Genomic DNA, 19,500 nt, shown 5'->3' on the forward strand with positions numbered 1-19,500 from the left:
GATGCAACCATGACCTTCACCAAATACTGTACTTACTGCCTGCAATTTATGTCTCCACTGAGGCATTTAAAGGTCAAAACAAGACTGGGGGAGGGTGGACCACCATCTTCCAGCTTGTCCTCCACACGTGGTCGAATAGGGGCAGAACCTGAGTTGAACGTCTCTTCTGCTCCCCTCCCCAGATAATATTCTCGGAGGACTACCAGCGCGTGGAAGACTTGTCCTGGCACCGAAAGCACTTCGTCTGCGAGGGCTGTGAGCAGCAGCTGGGTGGCCGAGCATACATCGTCACCAAGGGTCAGCTTCTGTGCCCAACATGCAGCAAGTCGAAACGCTCCTGAACGGCTGTCCACCCGCAGGTGGGATCCACAGGATCCCACCAGGAAGGGGAGCCCAGTGTGCTGAGGCCATCCTAAGGGTCTGGGGAGACAGCCAGCAAGCAACAAAAACAGTGCTCTTTTTTTCAGCAGGAATATATATCTATAAGTATATTCTAGGTTGGGTGGTGGTGGATCCTTGAGGGTCAAGTTTGAAAGCCAGAGATGCTCTGAGAAGTCTTAGGATGGAGTTATTGTGTTTTTGTTGTTGTTGTTGTTTCCCAGCCACCAGCTAAAGACCTAGGTGACATCCTGCAAGGGATCTCCAGGAGGAGATTCCCAGAATGCAACTCTGAGTGGTCAAATCACGTAGCTGTAGACTGTGCGTGAACGTGGGGGCTCCTCCAGGAGCAGCCTGGGATCCCAGCAACCATTTGTTGCCTCCTTTTCAAGTGGAATTGGAATTTTAAATCAAAAGGTTTTGGCATGATAAACATATCAATAAAAATTTTACAAAGTTCGTGTATATCCTGATCTCATTATTGACCCCTGGCAGTGATTTCGTGGTGTCTGTTTGGCCCCAGGACCCTGAATGCTGGTGCTGGCAGATGGCATTCTCAGTACGAGTGTGTCTCTTCATCAGCTGTGTCTCATCAGACTTCTTTGGGGACTGTAGGTCCTGGGGGCAGAACCCCCATCCCTCAGTTCCTGGAACCCCCATGGCACTGACAGAAACTTGAGTGTCGTGTTTCATGGGACACCGAAGAGCTGCCTCCTGGGAACTGATGAGCTGCCTGGGGAGCAAGGACCCAACTTAGCGGATCTCAGAGCCCAGGCAGGTAATGAGTGAACCGCTCTGGAAGGCAGACCAGGGAGAGTGTTCGGAGCAGCCAAACAGGACCACCTGAGCTCAACCAATGGGTGCCACGTGAGACACGGGGACCAGTGCAGGCAGACCTGAAGATAGATTTTATGAGAAATTGCTCCATTTTTTAAATGTTGCCAGCTGAATACAGAATGAGTCAAATGGAATAAATAGCTCTTTGGGCGAGATTCTCTCTCTTTTTATGGCCACTCTGAGTATTTACAGCCCCTGAATTTGTTTCCTTCCCACACTTTCTGAGAAAAGACATTTCTTTTTCTCCTGGGGACATAAGGGTGAAACATCACGGGTCTTGGGAGCCACAGTCCTGGTCACTCATGACCTTCTCTCTTTCTTAAACTTCCCATCTATTGCCCAGTTCCTTTCACTCCACCACCCAAATTTCACTCTCATCAGCTCACCTACGCGACCCCCGTTCACGTGCCTCGCAAGTTTGATGAAAGCTACTGTGCTATCCTCCCAAGGTGGTTTTGTTCCCAGCTTCTCTCTCCAGCCCCCTCGGTTTCTCTGCCACGCCCACCTTCTCAGAGAGAAGCTGTAGGGCTCATCCTTCCTGGCTCCACACTGCCTCTCAAGTGAAGAGCCAAGTCCCCACCCTGACATGTGAGTCCTTCCAACACAGGGCTTAATTGTCTTTCTGGTCTTAAAACCCTTCATTGCTCTGGATTTCTGTTTCCCAATTTCTCTTCAACATTCAGAAACTCCTCTGGATCCAGACCACTCCCCTTCCACCTTGTTCTGTGCTGGTTACTTGAAGACAAACTTCTTCTACTGAAATTCTGTATGTCCTAAGCTGCTTCTCAGTCCCTTCCTGAAGTACCAATGGAATGTTCACTCCTTCCTCCCTTCCTTCCTTCCTTCCTTCCTTTTTTCCTTCCTTCCTTCCTTCCTTTCACAAATACCCACTGAGCCCTAGAGTTCCAATTCCCATGCTGAGTGCAGGGGGCTCATTGCCCACAGATAGAACATCACCCCTAGACTTGGCTGTCTGTGCAGGAGATGGGCTTTGGGCAAATATTCTCACAAGACGATGTAAAATTATAGCTACTGCAGATGCTCTAAAGGCCAGGGTGGAGAAATATGTCCCTATAAAGCAAATGAGAGAGACTGGACCTATTGAGGGATGCCAGGAAAGATGCTCCTGGAAAAGTGACACCTGAAGTGAGATCTAATGGACAGTAGACTCTGAGTAGACAAAGAGGGAAAGGAAGATGGTCAAAGATGGATGCATGGATGTCATGTGCAAAGGCCCTGTGGCTAAAACAGCACCAGCTTATTCAAAACTAATTGCTGTTGGAGAGAGTGGTGACCATGCCCCATGAACAGGACTGAAAGAAGGTTGGTATGGCAGGTCTAGGGAGGGAGGATGGATGCTGAGGCACAAGAGGTTCACCAGCTTTGTGAGCAACAGAAAAGACCAGTCTCTGTCCTAGAAGCAAGGGGGAGCCTTTAAAGACTTTTAAGCAGGGGTTGGTGATGGCTGGACAGAGAGATTATCAGGTACATGACCTCTCCTCTGCTGAAACCACAGTATGATAACTGATTGATTTTGTCCTGGTGACTTTGACCACACCATTGTGGGTTGGAGTGACATCCCCACTGGACCCCACCCAGAGCACACTCCTGCCTTCCCAGGGTCTACCACATGAAACCCACCTTGCACTTGGAACCCCTGAGTCCTCTCAGATACCCCTCCTCCCATCTGATGATCACTCAGTGCAGTCCCTTCTCTCCCACACCTTTCCTTCCATCCCCAAGGCTATGTTTGACCTTGAACTTTTTCTGTCTAGAATGACAACAGTCTCATAGTGAGCCTCCCTGCCATGACCTTACCCTCTCCACCCACCTCTCAGATGGGGTCCTCAGCAGCACAGACCTCCCCATGCACTCTCCTCTCCAAAACACTCAGGGGCTCCCTGTGCACACATAGGAGAAAGTCAAAGCTTCTTAGCTTTGCCTTCAAATTATTTAATTTTCCTGGCCCCAACCCGCCTTGCTGTCTGCTCCCCTTTCAGAAGCTAAGTGCACTGCATGCAGGTCTCTCTGCACATCCCACGCTTTCCCCACCTCTGTGCGCTGCTCCGGCTGTTCCCTTTCCCTGCAGTTCCCCGCACTGGGCTCCATCGCTGCCTCTCCCATGGGGCTGCCCTAGCTGAGTGAGTCTGTACCAGAATTGGAAGGACATGGGCTTTTAAATGTTACAGTGTTGGGGTGGGGAGGTAACAGCTCAGTGGTACAGTGGAGTGCTTAGCATGCACAAGGTCCTGGGTTCATTCCCCAGTACCGCCATTAGAACAAATGTTACAGTGATTACTGTGATCAGTTGAACTGATTCGACCATGCTATATAATTATTAGTTTGAGAAAGGCTCCCTGATGCACTTCTTGAGGGAACAGTCTCATGATCTTTAGTCTCCAATCCTCAGAACAACATCTAGCAACTAAATGAAGGAACAAACAGCCTAGGGCCCTTGGATGAGTCACTATCGCTAATGGCACTGGGTTCAAGAGAGCCTAAGTGTAAACACTTCAGACCAAGGCAGACAGGTTGGCTGCCTCCGTGTTACCATTCTCTGCCCCATTTCCTTCTTCTCTGTGGGACAAGCCCACTTCCCACAAAACACACTCACTTTCCCAGCCTCTTTGGCAGCTGGAGAAAGGGCACATGACTCAAGCCTGGCCAGTGGTGTTTCACCATTGGGGAGCAGCTTAGAAAAGTTCTCTTCTTTAATGAAAAAAAAATGCATTGGAGAAAAGTCTTACTTTCTCTTTCTTCTGCTATAATTTTAAACTAGAAAAAAAAAGTTATGAGAAGAGAACAAAGAATCTGTCTTCTTGAACCACTGGAGGGTGTTGCTGGCACAATGCCCATCACTCCTGAATATCTTAGGGTGTAATTCCTACAAACGAGGGCATTCTCCTCCCTAACCACAAAACAACCATCAAAATTAGGGATTAATGTTCTATCACCTAATCCTTATTTCACCAATTGTCCCAATAATGTCTTTTTATAACAAAAAGATCCAGTCTGGGATTATGCATTGCGTTTAGTTATCTAGTCTCTTGAGTCTTCTTCAATTTGGAAGTGTTCCTAGTTCTTTCCTTGACATTTATGATCTCAACATCTTAAAAGATAAAAGGCCATTTATTGAGTAGAATGTCCATCAAATTGGGTTTGTTTGATACCCTCTCATATTGAGATTCAGGTTACACATTTTCGGTAGGAAAGCCACAGAAGGGATACTGTTTTCTTTCATCGCATCCGATCAGATAATACAAGATTTTTATTTCTTCCATTAGTGTTGGTATTAATTTTAAACACCGGATTATGCTAGATTTTCCCATTGTAAAGTTACTCTTTTTCCATTTGTAGTTAATGAGTATTTTGTGGGAAGGTACACTGAGACTATGCTAATCCTGTTCCTCATCAAAATCCCACCCACTGGTTGTTAGTATCCAATGAGGTTTCTTGACTGATTTTGTTATTTCAATTAGAGTTGCCAAATGTTGATTCTACTTCATTCAATCATTCCTTCAATGTTTGCTAGGGTTCTACTATACAGAAAAGCTCTGTTTTCTCCCTATTTATGTATGTATTCATTTATTTCTATCAGTTTGGAATTATGGGTTTCTATGTTAATAAGTTGTTTATTATCTGTTGTTATCATTATTTATTTTGATGCCCAAACTGTCCCACATTTGGCCAATGGAAGCTCTTTTAAGCTGGCGCTCTATTGACATGTTCCCATCATTTGTTGAGCTTTATACTCTGGCACAGTAAGGCGCTCTCAGCTCACTGTGTACTTTCCCTGCCCCAGTTCTGGACTCAGCCATTTCTCAAGTCTCATCTTCTTAAGCTGGCTGCTGTTGGGTTGGAACTCCTGGTGCCATCTTTGAACTTTGAGGAGACAAGAGGACCAAGCCAATAAGCTGAGGATGACATAGGTGACACTTAAAGAGAGCCTAGGTCCTTGGTTATGTCATCCAGCCAGTGAACTCACCTCTGGGCTTCTTGTTACATGAGCCAATTTCCTTCTTCTTTGCTCTGGACAATACATTTCCCCACTGTGTATTACATTTCCTCACCATATAGTTTCTCATTAGTGAGGTCTTGTTAATTGTAGCCAAAAACAATGTGACTAATACCTAAGATGTTTCCCATTTCAGCTTGAGTGGATCACACATTTCTGAGGCCATGACATTCCTTGTTTCATTTGGATGTTTAATCAAGTCTCCGGGGGACACAAGAGAGAGTGACATGAGCTCTTGACTCACTGGGTTATCAGACTTTGGCTCCAAAAGTTTGGCTTCAAACATGAGAATGTTCCACGCAAGTAGAGACAGTACAACAGCATACGTGAACGTTGTTCACACACCCCTGCCTTGAACGAGCCAAGACCAGAGACGATGCTGTTGAAGGAAGAAGTGTGCTTGCCCCTGTGTCTCAACCACCATTTGTGTTCAGTCAGATTCTACTAGTTTGAAGCAAAATGATCTCTTGGTCTGATTCTCTCATTTCTATGATATTAGCACCTGTAGGCATCCAGCACATGGTGTTTTTTTGGTCTGAGTCTGGGACAACACCGGTTCTTTAACAACAGAAAGGATGTGGACTTACAGGCAGAAGTGTTGTCCAGCCAGTATTATCCAAGTGAGAGAAGTCCAAGGCAAACCAGTTCAAACTCAAAAAAAAAAAAAAAAATTGGAGGGAATCCACATTCTAGAATCTTCTTTCTAGTCAGAAAGTCCAAGAGAAGGGCCATCCTTAGGGACAACTGGATCCAGCAGTTCAAATTGTGTAGCTGAGAATCTGCTCCCTTTCTCCATCTCTCCCCTCTGTTTTCCTCCATGTTGGCTTCATCCTCAGGCAGGTGCACCTGCGGGGGGCAGCAGATGTGGCCACCAGACCCAGCTAAGGTCACTTCTGCCCTTGGAGCCAGTGAGCCCAGTCAAAAGGGAGTGTCTTTCTCAGGCTTTCAGGGAATGATGATGATTGGGTGGGTCACGTGTCCATCCCTCGACCAATGACTGTGCCCAGACAGCCGGGGTACCCTGACAGGCAGTGCCTGGATCACATGCCAACCAGCCAGCCCCTGAGGGGAAGAGAAGAGATTTGAAAAGACAGTCGCATCTAAATGACAGGAAAGAGGCCTCTTGTCAAAAAGAGAGTCCCTGTTAGAACTGGAGGTGGCAAAGAGAGGTGTCCTTCTGGACAAAGAGAGGCGAGGGTGGATAAAACTGCAGGGGCAAAGCACAGAGAGGGAGCAATCTGGGAAACTGGAAGAGAACCAGCCCAAGGAATCTAAGGACAAAGACAGCCCTGGGACTGGGGAATGCAGGCTCCTGAGGGTCCTGGGAGGGGTGCCGCAAACAGCCAGGGTCCAGGAGCCAAGTCACAACGCTCATCTTGAAGTAATTATCCTGCTACTAAAAAATCTCATTTGTCTTGCTATTTTTTTAATTACTGGCAACAAAAGGCAAATGCCTTTAAGGTCTAAATAAAATGGTATTCCCTAAAGGAAATGTTGAAAGGGTTTTATTGGGACCTCTTTTTTTTTTTTTTTAATTCTATGAAAGATGATGGAGACTTGCTAAACTGTTTTTAGGGGAAAGTTTAATAAATGTGAAGGTTGTACTTCCATGAGTTCAAATATGGAAAGTTTTAAAATAGAAGAGTGACACAAGCCGCTAATGATCCCAATGTGCTAGATCATGCAGGCTCCTGGCACGGGTTCTGGTTTTTAATCAAATATATAAATTATGAAATATTGTTGCAAAGAATCTCAAGCCTTTGCCCTACAAGGGAATAGTTTGTGCTCGGTTGACAGGAGAGCTCTGTGGAGTTCATCTTCAGCTGATAAGGGGAGAAGGAGCAGGAGCCAATGGATGGGCAGGCATCCTTGGCCAATGCAAGGGGACCATCTGGTGCCAAAGCCAGACAGAAGAATATCCTCCAGCCAAAGCCCCAGGCCAAGGAAGAAGGTGTTTGTTCAGTATGTTGTGTGGTCCCCTCTGCAGGGGAGGTGTCCATGACATTTTGGGCCAGAGTTTGCAAACACTGAGCTTTCAGCTTCCTCCCACTCAAAAGCCACCCATCTGCTGCCTCTGCTTCAAGGCTCAGCAGGAACTCTGCCTCCTCCAGGCAGACCTCCAGATGTTCAGAGTCTCAACCAACCACATGACTGACGTGGCCTTTGAACGGATCGTACTTATATCAGACTCCACAGTTTGTCTTCTGAACAACAGGCAACTCACTCCCTCACTAGTTCATTCTTTGATCCATTCATTCACTACGCATTTACCCAGCACCAGCCATGCCCCCAGCATGGTGCCAGGCCTAGGAAATACAACAGTGGACAAAGGAGACATGGTCCCTGCACCACAGGAGTCAAACTCCATCAAAGGAGAGTAACAAATAACAATTATCTGCTCAGACATGCCTGCATCCCAGCAGAATCCCAGCTTGACTTCCCTCCCAAGATAGCCATAGCCTCCTCGCAAACAGGCCACCAGCAGGCCTGGTCTTTCTGAACTCACCTGCCAAATAGATCCCACACACGTGGCAGCGCAGCGTCACCCCTGACCGAGCGGGTAGGGGAGCGCAGTGCAATTCTAAACCAACTCGACTGTGTCGCTCAGATAAGTCATCTCACTTTGTTCCCAGGGTTCTCCCTTATAAACTGGGGACAGCAATATCATTTGCCTTATAGGGTTGTTCTGGGGATTAAATGCACGTATGCATGCTTAAAGACCTGGGGCAGCTCCTGGCACACAGTAAGGGCTCAGGAAGTAGCTACCGGCCTTCAGCATCACCGTTGCTGTGTCACCCGACAGCGGACCCCGGAAGAGGATGGCTTAATTGCAGTCTCCTCTACTCTTAGAAAGAGGTTTTGGTTGGTTGGTTTGTTTGTTGGGTTTTTTAAAACTGCAGCAAAGTCAGTTACAATGTGTCAATTTCTGGTGTACAGCATAATTTCCCAGTCGTACATATATTTGTTTTCATATTCTTTGTCTTTAAAGGTTATTATTATAAGATATTGAATATAGTGCCCTGTGCTGTATGGAAGAAATGTATATTTTTATTTATTTTTATACACAGTGGTTAACATTTGCAAGTCGGAGTTTGAGATTTGCAAATGTTTTTGGTTTTCTGATTTTTAAAAAATTTTGTAAGTTTTTTAAAGTCCATCAGTAAACTTTGCTTATTTCTAATCTATGTAAGACCTCCTGGCAAATGCCCCGGTGTGGCCAACCTCCTCACTGAGACCTCTCAGCATCCTGCTTCACAAACACACACACATACACACACACACACAGAGGAGACGAGGGATGGGCATGAAGCCGGCCAGATGCCAACAGCAGGGGCCAAGCTGCTGGTCTGGCCACTAGTTACTTCACTTTTTAACACACCAGCAAAACACACTGTAGCTCTGACTGTTCTGTGGGCAACCAGGTTGCATCCGCCCATCGAAGACCAGGGGTCGGCAGAGTAAAGGGCTGGACGGTAGATATTTTAGACCTTTCATGCCACGTGGCTTCTGCTGGAACTGCTCACCTCTGCTGTGGGCGGGCAGCCCCAGACAACACAGCAACAAAGGGTACACTGGGTTCCAATGAAACTTCACTGGAGGGCGGCCCGACGTGGCCAGGGAGCCGCAGTTCACCAAGCCCCGCCCTAGCTGACTACACAAACAGGGCTGGGGGACGGCCTCTGTTTATACCGTCACTTCTGAAACAGGATTTTAAAAACACAACGTGCCTTTTGCCTAGTCCGTAAAGTGCTGTCCTCTGTGAGTTATAGAGAGGGAGCATGGAGGTTCACTATCTTGTTTCCTCGGTTCCAAAGTACACACCAAGCAGGGGAGGGGTAAAGCTGAGTGATGGAGCATGTGCGTAGCGTGCACAAGATCCTGGGTTCAAGCCCCAGTACCTCCATTATAAATAAATAAATAAACCTAATTATCTTCCACCACTCCCAAAAAAATGTTTTTAATTAAAAAAAACACACACATTAAATGAAAACCACATTCTGAGAATGGGGATTCAGCTCAGAGTAACGATGTACATTACCGTGGGAGAGTTTCGCCCTCCAGCCCTCAATAAAGTTGTCACTCAAGTGGATGTCATGCAAACTGAGCTAAAATCCATGGATGAGGTGACACCAGATCAGTGGAAACCACCCCTTCCAACCACAACCCTACTCTCCCCAAAGCAGCTTTCCTACCGTATATGATCAGTGTAATTTTCCTAAAGGAAATCAATTCAGTATTGACTGAATTATCACAAACTCCAAATGAGGAAGTGGGTCACCTATATACTCATTTTTTAAAGAAAGCATTTTTTTCCCAAATCAAACGATTATTAAAATGGGGGCCTAGAAGGAAATGCCAAACGTTCCAGGTGAAACACCACAGCCTAAAACGAAAACACCTAATTTTGGAAGACGGAACAACAGGTTACCTGGCTCCAGAGACACATCCTGCGCACTAATGAGAAGTCAGAAAAGACCTGGCAGTCCACCACTGGCCTCTGGACGCCAGCATTTCTTTTGACTCTTATTTCTTCTTCCACGTTCAGAGGCTCAAGTGCTTTCTGATGGGAGCACGTATCTGTTTCAGTTCAGTTGTTGCTAGACTGCCCATGTGCCAGGTAGGGCGAGATCTTCCAGATTTTGCCCAAATTGTGATTGCCTTTCATTGTCCAGCAAGGCACTTGCACTTGAGAATGCGCACATGGCCCTAAACATCGGCCATCGGTTTCCTAGGGAGAGTGACCTGGGGACCAATCTCACTCTGCTCACTCTAGCAAACTTCTTTCTATCCCAAGGGCAAGCCCAGTTCCAAAGGTTTTATGACACCATGTGGATCCTCCATGCAAGGAAACTTTCCAAGAGGAAAGAAAATAATATGAAACAGAGCAAATGTGAATGTTGTCTGTTTCATTTATAATGCAGAATTAGAGCTACTTTCTAGAATTCTTAAGAATTAGGTGGCTCTTTTCCCTTTCTTTCTTTTTCACCTACAGGTAACCAGGTGGTGGTCTGCATGACTATTCCAGTGACTACATTAGAGTCACAGGTAGCATCTGGTTTCCTACCTATGAGGAAGAATACAGGTTGTCACCCCCTCTCCCAGATAAGTTGAGGCCAGACATCTGGTTCCTTCCCCTCTTCTGCAAACACTCTAGCTGCAGTGTTGCAGGAAAAGGTTCAGGAAGAAGAAACACAGCTCACACTGAACCCCAGAACCAAATGACCCATTGGAGGAGTCAGTCCTGGTTGCTACTTAGAGGAAATCTGAGGTTCCTGGCAACTAGGACACCACTCTGAGGCTCTGCTCACCACACCTATCTCTCTGCTGCCCTGGTATCTGGGCCCTGGTTGCAGACTAGTGTAAAGGAGGAAAAAAGTTCTTTTTCCCTCTATCCATCTCAGGTTCATTGGCAAAGGACCCCCATCAAACTAATGAAAGAAAGATTAACAAGAGGGAAAATATTTTAATTTCATACCCATGCACAGGGAGTTCACAAAGAAAACTGTAGCTCAAGGACGCAGTCAGATGAATGAGGCTCCTGGACAGTCTTAGGCTAAACAAAGGACAAGGCCGGTGGGCTTCTCGGAGGAGGAGGAGGAGGCGGCAAGTTCGAGCAAGATAACAGGGAAAAGTACAGTAAACGAGGGCTGTTTAGGAGGGTTTGTTAGGCAGGGTTAAGTCCCAGCTTTCTCCATTCATACTACTCAGCCATAAAAAAGAATGGAATAATGTCATTTGCAGCAATACGGATGGACCTAGAGATTATCATACTAAGTAAGCCAGAAAGAGAAAGAAAAATACCATATGATATCGCTTACATGTGGAATCTAAAAAAAAAAAAAAGACACAAATGAACTTATTTACAAAACAGAAACAGACTCACAGTCACAGAAAACAAACTTATGGTTACCATGGAGGAAATTGGGGAGGGAGGAAATGGGAATTCAAGACTTGCAGATACTAACTACTATATATAAAATAGATAAATAACAAGGTCCTACTGTATAGCACAGGGAACTACATTCAATATCCTGTAATAACCTACAATGAAAAAGAATATGAAAAGGAATATATATACGTATAACTGAATCACTATGCTATACACCAGAAACTAACACAACATTGTAAATCGACTATACTTCAATTAAGAAAATACCAAATACTACTGTAATATCAGTTTTACACAAACTATTTCAAAGAATAAAGTAGGAATGTCTCCCATCTCATCTTATGAATCCAGTATAACGCTGTTTATTGGAGCTTTATGTGAATGCTAAATAACCTACAGATTACTGAATTAAGATGTTTTTAGATGTTTATCAAAAAAAGAGTTTTTCAGAGTCCTCCTCTTCCAATTACGAGACCAGGAGTTATCTTTACAAACAGAAGTTCTCTTTATAAATCTAAATTTCCTTCTGTGCCCTGCTTTTTCAACTGTTCCTGCATCTGCTGGTTCTCCACGGCTTTCAGCTCATTTGAGGATGGAGTATTCCCACACACATCACTAGCCTAGACTTTTTCTAGCCAGGGTCCTCTCTGGGGTCCCCAGGGCTCCCCAGTTCTCCTTGGTGGTTCTAGACAGAGGACCACAGGAGCACTGGCCTAGAAGGGGGAAAGCCAGAGCTCAGCCAGGGCTTTCCTGCTCCCTGGCAAGTCACGAGACCTCTCTCATCCCCAAATCGCCTGCAAGATGGGGGTGCAAGCATCCATCCCGCCCACCCCTGGAGATTGCTGCGGACCCCATGCAAGAGCAGATGGGAACAACTTGTGTAAATCAGTCGTACAGAGTCCTATTCACGCACCACCTGCTTATCTGATGTTCTCAGAAGAAATACCGGCTTTCTCCTAATCCGGTCTGAGAGGAACACACTTTCAGCGGCACCTACTGGGCTCACTCAGGCACGAACAGACATTTCTCAAACCATTCATGTCAGTGGAATTTTCTACAGCCTCCTTGGAAGTGAAATAAATGAATGCAAGGCTTGAAGAATGAGCTGGAGGGAGGCAGCTGGAGACCCGCCCCATCTGCTTATGCCTTAAGCTGATGGCAATAGCCGGCCCCTCCCCACAGACCCCAGGGCTCCCAGGAACCAGCAGGAAAAGCTCTAGACCAGATCATGCCCTAAGGCTCAGCCCTGAGAGGCAGGAGCAGAAGCTCCCTGTGTCCTCCCACGCCGCCAGACCCATCTCCTTCTGGAATTTCCTTAAGGAAGGATGTTGGGATGGAAGAAAAGGCAAAACAGACCATTTATCTGACCACATGGTTCAAATCAGAGGACAAGAAAGGGGTGTCATAGGGGGAAGGGACTCTGAAAAGTCTGATGGCAGGAGCCCAGGCTGGAAATGCAGACCCAGGGTGGAAAGGTCATGTTTCATGAATCCCCTACAAGTCCTGTCAAGTTCAGCCTTTCATCACACACGCTGCAAATGAAAAGCACCATACAAACTCTGTCCAAACAACCACGTGGCAGCGACCGGGAGGGGCACATTTGTATGGGGGCGTACAGCAGGTGGGAGCACGATCTTGAAGTCGGGGTCGAATCCTGTTCTGCCTCTTTCTAGCCATGGAGACCTGGACAGGTATTTTAACTTCTCTGTGCCTCAGTTTCCCCATGTGAAAAGGGGATAGATAATCATGACCGCAGAGAGTGGCTGGGACTGTTAAGTGAATTCACTAAGGCAGAGGGGATAGAGCTGCACTCAGCCCATGGTCATTACACATATGCTACTATGTGTCCTTGTTTTCTCCACCAATAAGCTCTCAGGAGGTTTACTATTCCCATTTTACAGAGGAAGAAACTAAGGTGCAGAAGGGGCAGAGCTGTACCTTGACCATTCACTGTGTACCAGAATCTAAGGTTTCTCCAAACCAGGGCAGAGAGCTGGCCTCCATCCCGCCTCGGCGCTCACAGCCCCATCTTGCGCCTCCCACCTCCTGACCTTGTCTCCCAGGTGCCGTATCTTGGGCTGCACACATAAGCCATTCAGAGCAAGAACCTGGATTCCAGGCATTCAAGTTAAGCTACAATTATTTCTGTGAAATCATGACTATGTTATGCTTGGCAGAGAGGTTGTTCAGCGGGGACTCAGGCCACAGCCTACCCCCACCCCCCACCAACATAGTTGAAGTATTTTATTCGTTGCCAACAATGAAAAAATGTGAGATTCCACAGAGAACATCTAAACGTCCGTATTCTGTTGACAGATCAGAAGGTCTGACCTGTCAGAGTTCAGAGACCTGCCTCCCCGCTGCCCCTGACCCTTGGCCAGGCCATTCACCATCACTGCCACAGCAGCCCTCAGGCGTCCCTGCTTTCGCCCCCTGCAGCTCTCCCTTCAGACACCTCCCAAGGAATTCTACTCCAGTGCCCTAGACACAAGATCTTTCAGAAAATAACAATCTTATCAAGTCAAGCTCTTATTCCAAACTTCTTATTCTTTGTTTTTCTACAGCTTCATGTCTAAACTCCTTACTGGGGCATTTCAACCTGTCATGGCCCCGCCTCTGGCTAACTTCCCAGCCTCAATTCTCTTCACTTTCTTGAAAGCCATCTTAAACTACAATCCTAACGATGAAGGCCAACATTGAACAAAGAAACAAGATCGTAGAAGAGGTATGAAAGAGTTCAACAGGGAAGTGTGATAAAGAGGAAATGTGGGTCACCTTGAGGTAGAGACATCTGGGAAGGCTTCTCGGAGGAGGTGGCCTTTGAGCTGAAATTCAGACAGAGTAGTCTGATGAGTGGTCTCAAGGAATCTTAAAGATGGACCTTCACCCGTCTTTCACCATGAAGGATTCCAGTCCTTTGTGTCTCCCTGTCTTCACATACCTTGCAATATAACTCTGCTACCCTCCCACCAAGAGTTAGAGTTTATTTCCCTATTCCTTGAATCTGCACTAGCCTTGGGACCCACTTTGGCCAAGAGAATGTGTTCTTTCCCAATCCAAATGCTTAGACACTTTTGTTGGAAATCTGTTATGATATGTATGTGGCTCTATTTTGGACTCTCTTCCATTCCACTGATCCATGTGTCTACTCTTCACCAATTCTACACTGTCTTGATTGCTCCGATTTTATAGTAAGTCTTCAGACCAGGTAGAATAAGTTCCCAAACTTTGTTCTTTTCCAAAATTGTTTTGGTTGGTTCTAGGTCATTTGCATTTCCACATAAACAGTATTTTTTTTAATTGAAGTATAGTCAGTTTACAGTGTTGTGTCGATTTCTGGTGTACTTTTTTAAATTGAAGTATAGTCCATGTAAACTTGGAATCAGCTCATCAATTCTTACAAAAGTGCCTGCTGGGATTTTGATTGGGATCACGTTGATCAATTTGGGAAAAACTGTCATCAACAACTTTGAGATCTCAATCCATGAATATGGTATATCATTCCACCTGTTTAGGTCTTCTTTCATTCTCGTATTGCAGATGTCCTCCATTGTAAAAAGTCTTGGATATCTTTGGTTACATTTATTCCTAAATTGTTAGTGAAACTTAATTTCCAAAAATTTCATCTTCTAATTGTTTACAGCCAACACATAAAAACACAATGGATTTTGTTTAGTCTTAGCTGAAAGTTGCTTACATCTCCCTGCATGTGCATTTTCAGTGTTCAACCAGAGACGTTGTGGAGTATATGGAGAACTTGGGGGTTCTTCCCTCCAGCTCTCTCCTGCCCAGGACTCCACCGTCCCTCTTCAGTGACCACAGTAGCCCCACAGAACCAAGTTCCTAGGCCAGAAATATAGCAAGATTTCTATCAGAGTTTTAGCAACTATTCATTTCACCACGACTGCACCGTGCCTTCAAGCTAAAGCCATAAAAACTGGAAACTACTCAGCATTGGGTCCCTTCTTTCAGGCTCTGACCATCTCCAAATCTGCTCACTTTGTGCACTTTCCAGAGCCTTCAGGTATTGGTTTTGTACTTTATCCAGAATTTATTTTCTGAGGGAGGATCAGCCTATTAGGAGCTTACTCAGTCATCCCAGAAGTGAAAGTCCTTGTTGATTTTAACACCTCTGATGGAACAAGAATTTAAAAAGAAACATACCAAAGAAAAATAAGTGCTGGCAAGGAAGTGGAGAAATTGGAACCCCTGTGCTTTGCTGGTAGGAATGTAAAATGGTGCAGCCACTGCAGAAAAGAGTTTGGCAGTTCCTCAAAAAGTTAAGCATAGAATTACCATATGATCCAGCAATTCTCCTTCTGGGCATATACCCGAGAAAATCAAAAGCAGAGACTCAGGGAGATACCTGTGTACCAATATTCAAAGCGACAAATAGATGGAAATAATCCAGTGTCCACCAACAGATAAATAGATAAACAAGATGTGGTCCACATTACAATGAAATATTTTTCAGCCATAAAAAGGAAGGAATTTCTGGTACGTGCTGTTTGCTAGAGTTGTCAGAACAAAGTACCACACACTGGGCAGCTTAAACAAGAGAAATTAATCTTCTCTGGTTCTGGAGGCTGGACTTCTAAGATCAAGGTGTCGGTAGAGTTGGTTCTTTCTGAGGGCTGTGATCTCGTTGACTTCTTCTTGTGTCTTTTCCTGGTCTTCCCTCTGTACTCCCTCTGTTTGTGTCCAGATTTTCCTCTTCTTATAAGGAAATCAGTTATACAGTCATTAGGGCCCATTCATATGACTTCATTCTAACTTAATTATCCCCATAAAGACCCACTCTCCAGATACGGTTATATTCTGAGGTACCTTGGAGGGTCAGAACTTCAGCACATGAATTTTAGCAGCTGGAGGGGGGAAGAGGGACACCAAATGCAGCTCTAACATGCAACGACATGGATGGATCTTGAAAACATTTAACTAAGTAACTAGGCCAGACACAAAAGGACAAATGTTATGTGAATCTACTTCTATTAAGTACCCAAAATAGTCCAGTTCATAGAGACAGAAAGCAGAATAGAGGTTAACGTGGGCTGAGGGGTGGCGGGACGGGGAGTTAGTGTTGAACAGCTATGAAGCTTTTGCCTGGGATGACAGAAGAGTCCAGGAAACGGATGGTGACGACAGTTGCACCACATTGTGAGTGTACTTAATGTCACTGAATTGCACACTTCACAACAGGTAACATGGTAAATTTTCATGCATGTTTTACCACAATCAAAAAGAACATTTTTTTGTTTTAAAAAATCTATAAGAAGTTATTATCTGAAGTTCCTTCTCTTTCATAGCTCAACACCGATGGAGGACTAGAGGGTATGTCTATTTTTTGTTTGTTCCCTGAGAAGAAATTTTAACGTCTGTTGCTTTTTCCCTTTGAATTATGTACCTCAATAGAGTGACACCAATCATTATTTTAAGGCAAGAGACAGGTTATTAAAGGCAAAATGGGAAAGAGACAACAGTTTCTGAACAAGTCATTTAAAAATGAAATTAAAAGCCAGGCCTTCCGTTTGAACAGCAGGGCATCAAAAACGCAGGCATTTAATCTAAATGGTTTCCTGGGACTTTCCCAGATGGTCAGCTGTGTGTCTTTCACCCCGATAAGATACTATCTTCCAGCCTATAGACTCAGAAGAATGGTATCTCGGTGTCAAACAGCATCATCCCCTCGAACACAAAATGCCATGGTCCTGTGAGCTCAGCAACCAAAGACTAGCAGTCCTCGTGCTGGACAGCACTTCAGGCGCAAAGCTTTTCAGACTCTTTTCATTTAATAGTCACAACAACCTTGACAGTCAGGACAATCCCCACTGAACAGATAAGAAAACTGAGGCCTCGGTCTTCCTGCAGAAGTCTACAGAGCTATGTATATTATAGATTATCTGGAGAAAATTCTTATTTCTATTGTAAATCTTAAATACTTGCCTCATCACCGTAGAAACCGTGTAACTTCAGGCAAGCTACCTCACTTCCTTAGTTAGTTTTCTCAACTGTAAAATGGAAATAGTAATAGAACTCATCTGTAACATAGTAAGTGCTCAGTAAATATCAGCTAGTCAACATTATTATTGTAATGGTGGTTATTCATGCGTTCTCAGCAGCATGTCAAATGCCTTAAGCCTGTTATGATCTATCATATCTATTTCTACACATACACATCTAGCTACTAATATCCATCTACATCATCTAATTCAACCATCTCAGCAACTCTGCAGAATAGATTCTCTCATTCCTGCCTGATCGGAGGGGAAACTGAGGTTCTGAAATATTAAGTAACTTCCCCAAAGTTTGCATGCTTTATTGGTTTAGAAGTCCAGGGTTTAGAAAAGGCTGTGACTTTGAAGACCTGGTTCCAGCACTGGTTTGTGACTGTCAGCAAGTCACTGTCCTTCCCCAACCTTGGTTTCCTCATCTGGAGGATGGGATTAACTGGTTCCTGCCCCCTCTGTGCACTTGCTGTGGGTACCAGCGGAGACTGGCTGTGAAACACTTCATCATGATTAAGGAGCATTCAAGCTTCCCGAGAGGTCCACATCTGTTCTGTTCCTGGCTGTGACCCCAGTTCCTAGCACTTTGGATGGGACAATAGTAGGTATCCAATTTTTAAAAGCTGGATGAATGAACAAATTGTTTTGCTCACAGGGGAAGTTTCCTGAATAATTCCTCAAACCCCAGCAATCCTGTGGTCCTCAGAACAAGAGCCTGAGAGGATGGTCACAATATCTGTCCCAGTCTCATCTGTGATTTCAAAGAGGAAAATTAGATCCTGAGTTCCAGGGTGGGTGGGGACACCTCCATGCTGGTAGTGGCTGTGTCAGATGGAGGAAAGGTTGATATCTTTGCAAAGGATGTGGAGCTGTACCCGCCTGCCTACAAGGCCCTCTCCACAGGGAAGCTAGAGTCCTTGGGGTGTCTCATAAACTGAAATTTGCATAGAAGAACAAGCGCCAATTTCATTCACGACCTTATTTGGGGGAGAGTTCAATTCTTTCCACGCCCATGCTCAGGCCATAAAGAAAAGCATTCTAAGTCACTCACTGCCTGCCCTGTGGCCATCCCTGCATTCATCTTGGGTTTTTACTCTTCTGTTGGGCAGAGATTAAATTCTCATTAGTTTTCTACTGTATCTTGGAGGATGCATATATCTGACAATGAATCACGCCTGGAAAGATGAAGAAAACCCTCCAGAGGCAGCCATTTATTTGTTTGCAGATAAAGCTGCAAAGGAAACTGATTAAGGCTTTTATTTTTAATTTAGGTTAAATTTTGAAATGCTCCATTACCAAGAGCCCTAAGGAACCAGCTTTCAGGATCCTGAGGGCTTGAGCAGCTGGACCAGAAATAAAAAGGGGGTGGGAGTCAGAGGAGGGGAAGACCACCTTCCAGGGACCGGTGGAGAGGTCCTGGAGCAGAAGAAGAGCCCTCTGCCCTCAGGAGCGTGACTCTTCTGGTCACAGAGATGGTCACTCCCAATATTATTATACCCACGTGACACAGCATGAAGACTCAGCTGAGACTTCTTGTTAAATGTTTCAGCTGCAAGGCGTTCAGTCCTTTGGGCCTCAGCCTCCCAACTGTAAATGGGAATAATAATGCTTGCCTACATCAGAGTTGTTCTAAAAAGGCCAATGACATGATGAGTGATGAAGCAACTTTACAAAAGTGGATGTGCTTCTCCAAGTTTGAGCATTCTTTAACCATCTTATGACTCCCGCCTCTACCGTCCCTCCTTCAAAGAAACAATGAGTTCTCTCAGGACAAGGTCCAAGTCTTGTCCAGTAGTGAACACAGCTCAATGTGAACAGGCTTTGAAAAGAGACAGACCTGGGTTTCAATTCTATCCCTGCCATATTCTGGCTGTGTCAACATAAGCACATTTCTTTATCTGAGACGCTCTGCTGGTAACAGGGGTCATAACATTTTCCTCCAAGGGGTGTAGGGATAAAATGAAATCACAGGGGAACAGTGCAGGACACTTAGGAGATGTTCTGATGGATGTTCATTCTCTCCTCCTTTTCTTCTCCTGACACACTTGTTCTCGTCATCTCACAAAGAATGGGCGTCTGTACACAGTGTGTGGCAAATTAATGTCTGCTCCATGGATAACTGGTGCTCGACAAACACCTGTTCTAAACCAGCTGGCTAATTCACCCGACCTTGCAGTGCAGCAAGAGTGCTCTCCCAACAAGCTCTCCAGACCCCGACCTACTGCTCTCTCTGTGGGGGGCCCAGAGGGGACAAGAGAAATGAGATCCTTTAATCTGCTATTCAAAACAATAAGCTAGACTTCAACGATCTGATGTGGAAATCACTGTCACCATCATCGTCATCACCACCTATAGGGCCATAACTCCGAGGCAGG

The 19,500-nt window shown here is 45.3% G+C and overlaps 2 protein-coding genes across 8 annotated transcripts in view; one reads left to right on the forward strand and one right to left on the reverse strand.

Moving 5' to 3' along the window:
• Positions 1–843, forward strand: part of LMCD1 (LIM and cysteine rich domains 1) — a 55,409-nt gene extending 54,566 nt beyond the window's left edge. For both annotated transcript variants that reach the window (XM_006195354.3, XM_014568277.2), the window contains one exon: positions 183–843. In XM_006195354.3, the coding sequence (XP_006195416.1) occupies positions 183–341 (159 nt within the window). In that variant the 3' untranslated portion in view covers positions 342–843. The remainder of the gene's footprint in view (positions 1–182) is intronic.
• Positions 1–19,500, reverse strand: part of SSUH2 (ssu-2 homolog) — a 109,618-nt gene that overhangs the window by 44,870 nt on the left and 45,248 nt on the right. For 2 of the 6 annotated variants that reach the window (XR_004312251.1, XR_004312256.1), the window contains one exon: positions 4,201–6,292. The exons of 2 other annotated variants lie outside the window; for them this stretch is intronic. The gene's annotated coding sequence lies outside the window, so the exon portion shown is untranslated. Of the gene's footprint in view, positions 1–4,200; positions 6,293–15,817; positions 15,837–19,500 lie in introns of those variants that run through there. 2 more of the 6 variants (XR_004312254.1, XR_004312255.1) reach the window with 2 other exon arrangements.

Source organism: Camelus ferus, chromosome 17 (genome assembly GCF_009834535.1).
Source record: "Camelus ferus isolate YT-003-E chromosome 17, BCGSAC_Cfer_1.0, whole genome shotgun sequence".
NCBI lineage: Eukaryota > Metazoa > Chordata > Mammalia > Artiodactyla > Camelidae > Camelus > Camelus ferus.